Raw genomic sequence first — 9,427 nt, 5'->3', positions numbered from 1 at the left:
CTACATTGAGTTATCGTATATGATCATGAGATGTGGTCCTTATCCATTATGGTTTATAAGTTTAATTAATCATGCCATGTCCTACGTTTTGATGTGATAATATAGTTAGCTTTGTTTGTTATGCATGATTGGTAATACATCAGGTAAGTTAAATGCAGGCCAGTGGATCATGAATTAAATCGAAATGAGTAATGTTGCCTTGAATATGGATGTTTAATGGACAAATTGGTAACTACATTATGATGGTATAAAATGAGAATAAGATTTAGCATGTCTAGTTCTAGTTAATGTAAGAATGTATATTATATACAGGATGGTAAGCAAATATGTTTAAAGTGAATGACATGTTATTGCATGATTATAGATGTGTAAGTGCTCATTTATGCCACGTTATATGCCTTTAAATATGAGTATATGCATGTGTTCGAAAAGTTTTGAATTAAATGAAATTTTATGGCCCGGTTTTCGTCATGTGTATGGTTAAGTCTGGTAATGCGTCGTACCCTATTTCAGCCTTGGATACGGGTAAGGGGTGTTACAATATAAATTCATTTCAATTTAATCACTCAAATATCATATAATAGCGTGTTACAAATATATGTAAGCTCAATTTCATCTTTCATTTATTTCTTCAAGTTTTACATTTTATTCAATTTAGTCCGTAAAATCAAACTTGTCATAACTTCTAAATTTGAACTCTAAACTCTAAACCAACTTCAAATATATTCAATTATAGCCTCCTACTATAAAAAATTTCAGAGATTACATACTGATTTCAAGATATTAACAATTTAGTCATTGTGTTCAAAACTAACAAAAATTACTTAACAAAATAGTCTTTAAACATCTCCTAGCTTTCAAATCTAACATTTTCTATCAATAACATCTAAAATTAATTAATGGTAACTTTAACAAACTTCAACACTTTTACGATTTAATCCCCAGGTTAGCTAGATTAAGCTACAACAATCTCAAAAACATAAAAATTATATAAAAAAACGAACTTAGATTTCATACCATGCAATGACCGAACCTTAGAAATATTTTGAAGCTTCCTTTACTCCCTCCCATGGTGAAAATCTATGGCAAAAGCCAAATAAGATGATGATGGCTTCTTTATCTTTTGTTTTATTATATTTTAATTTTTATTTTAACATATAAATTATCAATTAATATGCACTAACCTTAAAATGGTCAATTTTCCACTTAAACCTTCAATCATTTACCTTTTAAACATTTTTAAATAACAAAATTAATATGATTAATTTTATAGTTTTTACGATTTAGTCCTTATACCCTAATTAACCATCAAACCAGTAAAATTTTTGGACCAAAGTTCAATTCACTTATATAGTAACTCCGTAAATATTTTTAAATATTTACGAGCTTGGTTTATGGAAACGAGGTCTCGATACCTTATTTTCTAAAATCACTTGACTTTAGGGTTGAACCATACTAACTAATTATCCAATTAATAAAAATTATCATATCAAAATTCACTGTATCATAATACTTAACTCGTAAATATTAAATAATAATATTTATGAACTTACTTGTCAAAATTGTGATCCCAAAATCATTATTTTTGACACCACTAAAAAACGGGTTGTTACAAGTGAGGTAGGAGGAATGAAGGAAACTGTTAACGTGGATAAAATTGATTGAGAAGTAGGCATAGTAGAACTATTTGATGATGGTTGGGATGAAGGGGGAGCATGTTTAAAAGGAATAGGGTATATCCTATCACTAAGCTCACAAGGGGAGCTTCGCTGATACACAATTTGTCACTTAAGCTCACATATGGAGCTTCACTTATTCACAACTTGTAAAACTGTTTTTGAAAACATTCTTTAAAACCTTAGCTCACATAGGAGCTCGCCCAAAAATGTGCTTTAAAAATCATATTTTCAAGCCGTATTTGAAAACAGAGGTTTGTTACTTTAAAACTTATGTTTTCAAAAAACTTACCTTTGAAACTTGTTTCGGAAACATAATTCTTAAAGAAACATATTAGTATAAACTGAACAATATGGCGGTTAACATACTCCAAATAATTCTAGACCACTCACTAGAAACGGAAAAACTTAAACAAGTTTAGCTTTGCCTTTATTCTTGTTGGTAGGCGGTCCGGCTGGTTTGCAACAAACAACATACACACATATTACTTAAGCAGAACAAGAAGTACAGAATTCATGCAATGAAAATCTGGACAATCACACCCAACAAGACAGAGGCTTACCCTGATAGCTATGAATTGAACTTTAGAACCAAGACTTTGACGGCATAATATTCAGTGAAGAATTCACAAAATTAAGAGTCATATTTATAGACCTAAGAATCATTATAATATTTGGATACCCTACTTGGCTTAGAAAAGTTATTACTTGCATGTAAAGTATTTTCTAGATACACTAAATCTTTATTTCCTAATTCGAATCTGACTGTATCTTTAACTAGTGAACCCTTGTTCGCAACAAGACTGGTGAAGCCATATTTTCAACTTAACTAGCAAGCCTCAATTCGCCAAACAGACTGACGAACACCAGCTCGCCATCACAAACTGGCAAACCCAACTTGGTAATGGATCTAGTGAACCCCTTACCACATCTTCAGGCATACATTGCTATTGGCAAACCCTTCACTTGTGATGCCAAAACTTCCAGGCCCATTTGCGAGAAGATACATTACCTCTGTTATATATTAGAGTCATTAAGCTCTTCCCATTCTGACTATTCCATATCCGCGGGATTCTTTTTTGTTACGATATTTTTTCAGATTAACTTAAACTAGCATTGTCATCATCCAAACTTGCCACAGATTGAAATTTGTGAAGCCATTGAACTTCTCAATTTTGAACCTTGTTGCTGTCATCTCTGAACGATTTCAATGCAAAAATCAAATTAGCTCTAATACCAATTTGTTGAGGATAAACCCAATTAAGTAATGAATAAGTAAAATAACGAATAAATTAAAAAGATCAAATATAAATATTTTACATGAAAAAACCCCTTCGAAGAGGACAAAAAATCAAAGGCAAAGATAATTTCGTTATAACAAAAAATAAAGAGTACAAAATATGGAGATAAAACTAAACTCTGAAACCTGACCTCAAAACATAAACACAAAATTCTCTAAAAGCTTGTAAAAGTTAATACCTAAATGTGTTATGGGTTGTACTTTCTAGAATTGTAAAAGGTCTATTTATAGGTTAATTTCGTAGGTCAAATAATATTAAAATAATCTACACAAATTAGAGTTTGACTAAAATAAATACTCTAAGTTTAACTAAGAGAAGAAATTTAAAAAAAATTACATGACACGTCGTGACATTTGTTTTTGTGTCGCCACGACATCGTTTATTCTTCTCCCATATTTATTCTGTCGTATCATTACGACATCACATGGCTCCTTATCACAGTGTCACTCTTTGTTTGTGCCTAAATTTGACCGAAATACAAGGCATACTCCATATGTAACAACCCGATTTTTGGTGTAGTCGAAATAGTGGTTTCAGGACCAAGAATCTGACGTAGAAAAACTTGTTTTTATTATATTTTTATGGTCTAAAATTTTATGGAATGATTTTGTGAAAATTTCATTCAAAAATTTTGATGTTTGAACATTCAATTTAGCAAAAAGGACTAAATTATAAAAAAATCAAAAGTTGAGTTCTACATGCTAGAGGTGTCTAATTGCTATGAAATTTTAAATTGAAGGTCCTTAAATGGTAATTAGACCATTTTACTTTAATCTGGACAAAAATAGACATGAGGTAAGAGAATTTTAGTGTTTTAAGAAAATGGCATTTTGGTATTTGGTAATTAAATGAATTAAAAAGTAAAAATCAAGCCAAAATCTTGTCCATATTTCTCACCATAGCTTAAGTTTACAAGAGGAAGCCATAGCTAGGGTTTGGCCACTTTCAAGCTCGATTGTAAATCCGTTCTAGCCCCGTTTTTAATGATTTTTACGTTTTTGAGATCCTTGTAACTTGATCTATCTATTTCTACCACTAATTTAAGAAATAATCCAAGTCTGTTACCCATGGTGGATATTTGTGTATTTTGATGTCTAATGGTAGAAAATGAGTGTTTGGTATATGATAAACAACTTTTACTTGGTGATTTTTGATGAAAATGTCAAAAGGACTTATTTGTAAAAAGGTTATAAAATGTGTGTAAAATGAAAAATGTGGGATTTTATAAGCATAAAGAGGTTCTTCTAGGCTTGGGTCTTGAAGAAATTGAATAGATATCATTTTACAAGCCTAGGAACCAAAATATAAAAATGTCAAAGTTTAGGGGCAAAAATGTAATTTTTCTATAATATGATTTTTGAACTGAATTGAATAATTTGAATAATTTGAATAATAAATGAGTTAAATTTTCTATTATAGATCAAGAGAAACGAGGTTCGGACCTAGATCGGGGAAAAATAAAGTGTTTGACGATTAGGTTCCATTTCTACTATTTTTTTACCGAGGTAAGTTCGTATGTAAATAATGCATTGTTATATTTATGCTTTAATTGCTTCAATATCGTATGAATGGTGATTTACTCTTTGAACGTAATCGACGAAGTTTGACAAGAGAGAAATTGTAACGGCCTAATTTTCAGTGGTGTCGGAAATGGTGATTTGAGATCACTAAATTCGACAAATAAGATTGAACAAGATAGTAATTTAATATTTATGAGTCAAGTAAGAATTTAGAAGAATTTGTGAAATGGTGAAATTAGTGAATTAAAAGAATTTATTAGGTCAAACGGGTAAAAAATGAGGTATCGAGACCTCAAAGTTGAAAATCGAGCTATAAATATTTTTATAAATATTTATGGAGTGTCATTGAGTTAGTATTAAAGTTTCGTTAGAAAATTTTAACGTTGGGATGGCTAATTAATTAAAAAAGACTAAATTGAAAATAGCGCAAAATTTGTTAAATTGTGAGTAAATAGCTTAAGTATTTAAAAAGATGGATTTAAAGAGCAATTAGACCCAAACATTAATGGCTGGACGGTTTGGGTATGAAATAAGTAAGAAAACAATGTGAACAAGGGGCAAAATTGGAAATAGCATAAAAGTTAATAGTTAAATAATGATGTAATTGAAAAATCTAGACATTTCTTCATATTTTCTCAGCCAAAACGCCATAGAAGGTCTGGAGAAAGCTGGTTTTTCATATTTTTACATCATGTGAGTTTAATTCTTACTTTTCTTGATAATTTTTATGTTTTTATGACTTTTACAATTAGGTCCACTTGTAGAATTCATTAGTTTTTGATTTTATGGGTGAAATTGGAAGTTACCCTGGATGGATAAGGGAATTTTATCATGAATTATTATGAAATTTAAGTTCTAATTTCATATTAAGTTGGTTTTATTAAGTGATTTTGATAGGAAATGATATTTAGGACCTAATTGTGAAAAAGTTGTGAATTGAAGGTTTCTGTTGAAATTAAGAATATAAAAGGTTTTGAAATAGTTTATAATGATAAAATAAAGTGTTAATTGAGAAAAATTAGTTCAATTGATGGGTGAATTGAGCAGGGACTAAATTGTGAAAACTGTAAATTTTGGGGTAAAAGTGCAATTTCGAAATTTGAACAGCATAAATTGTGAAGTGAAATAGAATTGAAATGGATGCTAATGAAAGAATGATTTTATAATTATAGATCAAGAAAAGGAACTGAATCATGGAAAGGAGAAAATTCAAGAATAGTCCCTGAATTTCTATGACTTTTGCAAATTAGTCCAGGTAAGTTCATATGGCAAAGTTCAATGTTTTGATATGAAAATCTTATGATTGTTAAAGTATTTTATTGTTGATGAATACTATCAATTTGCATTAACTAATGAATAATGTGTAACTAAAAGTACAAATTAGTAGGAACAATGGATTTGAGTGCTTCTATTCTGTGACCCTGATGAATTGACGAAAAATATGTGATAAGTGTGCCCGTTTAAGACCATAGCTGGGCTATGGCATCGGTGCAATGTGATAATGTGACTCCGTATAAGACCATAGCTGGGCTATGGCATCAGTATAATGTGATAATGTGATTCCGTATAAGACCATGTCTGGGATATGGCTTCGGTATGATATGTGAACCGTGTAAGACCATGGCAAGGCTACGGCTTCGGTGTGTGATGCGTAACAATGTGAAAGTCCATACTTTACTATGGCAATGTGATAATGAAGCACTCAATTCCCTTATTGTTCCCTAATTTGACAATGAAGTAAATGAGAAATGGGCCTAAGGGAGTTAAATTGTGAGTAGCCATATGGAAATTATTCCAATGAGTTATTAATGAAATTGTGATTTGGAGGATGAAATAGTTAAACTAATAGATATATGATTGTGTACGATATTTGATATGATTTGTGTTTATATGCCTATGAGCTTACTAAGCTTCAATAAGCTTACTTGTGTGTGTTTAATATTTTTATGTAGATTGACTTGAAGTGAAGTGGGTAGATCAGATCAACACAACAGGGCACACTATTCAGATCAATTCTGGTAGTTTTTTTTTTTATGTTTAAAGATTTATATGGCATGTATAGAGTTTGAATGAATTGAAGTAAAGATGTTATGAACTAGTTAACAATATTTGTACTAAAATAGTTTTTGGTAAGTAGCAGTAGTTTGACTTTGAAAATTCACCATAAATTTTGGAAATTGAGTTAAGGGCTGGAAAAAAATGAGATTAAAGCCTAATGAGTCTAGTTTCATATAGAGGAAACGGTGCATGCAATTGGATTTTATGTTATGAGATATTTAAATTGTGGTGAGACAGAGTCTGAATGACTTCGAGTTCCCCTATTCTTATTTTAGAAAATCATTAAAAATTTCACAAAAATAATTATGAGTCATAATATATATGTATGGATTCCTCATTAGGTCTATTTTAAAGAGAAACAAACGGCATGGTTATTTGAATTTTGTACAGAGAGAAATTTGGTTCGTTGTGCACAGGGGTCAAAGTAGCCAAACCCTGAAATAGGGGAGGATTTAACTAATAAAATGTACTAATTGGACCAACCAAAAATTATAAAAAAAATTGGTAAGTAGATATATGAGTATAAATTTGGGGAAAATTTATGGATTTGGGTTTCGAGTTTTATAACTCGAGATATGAATTATTTAGCAACTATGACGCAGTTGGACAGCTTGTCTAAAAAGTATGATATAAATTATCTAAATTTGGTTAAGTGCTCAAATAAGTTTAGTAGTGCCTTGTGCTCGACTCCGGCAGTGGTCTCGGGTAAGGGACGTTACATTTATTGGTATCAGAGCTTCAGTTTAGCCGATTCTCGGGATATGTATGATGTGAAAAGTGTCTAGAATTACATGCCATATAAATCTGTGATAGTGTGCTGTGTATGATCCGATCTAATCCTTGTTTTTATTATAGATTATCTTCGATTTGAAAAGATGTCAGATAGACCAGAACAAACTGAGCAAGAAGAAGTTAATAGCAGAGTACAAACCTCTGAACAAGGAACAAGTAGTGAAGCTCCGATTTCATTGATGCGAGAACAAGAACTCAAAAATATGATTTATGGATTCATGAATCAGTGGTATAATGAGAATGTGCGATAAAGAAATCAGACTACACAACCTCCTCCCCCTATCTCAACATCTGTAGTACCCCCGGTTGCTCCTCCACCTCCTCCGACAATTGAATCTGGCAAACGTTCTCCATTTCAAAAGCTCAGAAAACATGGGGCTGAAGAATTTCGGGGAAGAACAGATGATGACCCCGTTAAAGCTGAATATTGGTTACAAAGTATAATGAGGGTTTTTAAGCAAATGGCGTGCTCACCAGATGATTACTTAATATGTGCCGTGTCATTATTGAAAGAAGAAGCTTATAACTGGTGGGAAACAATAGAAGCTGTTGTACCGGCTGAGAAGATCACTTGGGAATTTTTTCAAAATGAATTTAAGAAGAAATATGTCGGTAGAAGATATCTGGATAAGAAGAAAAGAGAATTTCTCGACTTGCGACAGGGAAACAAGTCAGTGGCTGAATATGAAAGAGAATTTGTTTATCTGAGCAAATATGCTCGAGATATAGTACCCACAGAAGAAGAAATGTGTATCAGATTTGAAGAAGGGCTTAATGATGAGATTAAAATGATGATAGGGGGCATTGAGATACGAGAATTTGTTGTTCTATCAGATCGTGCTCAGAAGCTTGAAGAAGTATATAATAAAAAGATGCAACGAGATAGAAGAAGTAAAGAATCTTTCAAAAGAAGTGCATCTAAGTCATTTTCGGCTTTACCAGTGAAGAAATCTAAAGAGGAATTCAGTCGAGCCACTTCAGTACCGGAAAGATCAGGAAAAAGTAGGCCAAGACAATCTGATTACAAAGCATCTGACAGACTTGCTGCTAGTGTGGCTAGTGTACAAAATACCCAAATGCCTAAGTGTCAACAATGTGGAAGAAGTCACCCCGGTGAATGTAGAAGTAAGTTAGGGGCTTGTTATAAATGTGGGGCCACTGATCACTTTATTCGTGATTGTCCCCAATTACAAGTAGAAGAAGTGGAACAGAGGGAGAAACAGAAAATTCTTCCTCAAAAAGGAAGACGCTCTGGTCAGAGCAGTGCTACAGGGGCTACTCGTTCGGGTATGAAATATACTACTAGCCGATCAGAAGTTAGGGCTCCTGCTCGTACTTATGCCATTCGAGCTAGAGAAGAAGCAACAGCTCCAGATGTAATTGCTGGTACTTTCTATCTTTATGATGTTCCTGTGTATGCTTTAATAGACCCTGGGTCTACTCATTCATATATTTGCACTATGTTAGCATCTGAAAAGAACTTATTTGTTGAGCCTACTGATTATGATATACAAGTTACAAATCTGTTAGGTCAAAGTGTGGTAGTTAATTTAATATGTCATAACTGTCCACTGAAAGTTAAGGGCTGTGATTTCCCCGCTGATTTGATGCTGCTACCCTTTCGTGAATTTGATATTATCTTGGGCATGGACTGGTTAATGAAACATGACGCGGTAGTGAATTGTCGAGAAAAATGAATTAGCTTGAAATGTCAAACAGGAGATATTGTTTTGGTTGAGTCTGGGAATTTGGATGACATGGTTAGAATGATTTCGTTTATGTCTGCTCAGAAATTGTTGCGTAAAGGAAATGAGGCTTATTTAGCCTATATTCTTGATACTCGAAGTTCTAAATCAAAGTTAGAGCAACTATATATTGTAAATGAAATCATGGATGTATTTCCTGAAGAATTACCAGGTTTACCACCCGATAGAGAAGTTGAGTTCGTGATAGATGTGCTTCCAGGAACAGCTCCCATATCAGTGACACCGTATAGAATGGCTCCAGCAGAATTAAGAGAGTTAAAAGCGCAGTTGCAAGAACTGTTAGACAAAGGGTTTATCAGACCGAGTATGTCACC

General features: G+C 32.5%; 1 protein-coding gene across 1 annotated transcript; it reads left to right on the top strand.

Moving 5' to 3' along the window:
• The first annotated feature begins 7,430 nt into the window (after positions 1 to 7,430).
• LOC121228981 (uncharacterized) lies at positions 7,431 to 9,044 on the top strand. The gene is made up of 4 exons (XM_041112034.1): positions 7,431 to 7,503; positions 7,645 to 8,017; positions 8,105 to 8,733; positions 8,815 to 9,044. Exons 1-4 carry the CDS (start codon positions 7,431 to 7,433, stop codon positions 9,042 to 9,044), a joined length of 1,305 nt encoding a protein of 434 aa, XP_040967968.1.
• The last annotated feature ends 383 nt before the right edge of the window (positions 9,045 to 9,427 follow it).

Source organism: Gossypium hirsutum, chromosome A05, assembly GCF_007990345.1.
Source record: "Gossypium hirsutum isolate 1008001.06 chromosome A05, Gossypium_hirsutum_v2.1, whole genome shotgun sequence".
Classification (NCBI taxonomy): domain Eukaryota; kingdom Viridiplantae; phylum Streptophyta; class Magnoliopsida; order Malvales; family Malvaceae; genus Gossypium; species Gossypium hirsutum.
Note: the sequence above shows the minus strand (reverse complement) of the source record. Positions and strands in the feature narration are given on the sequence as shown.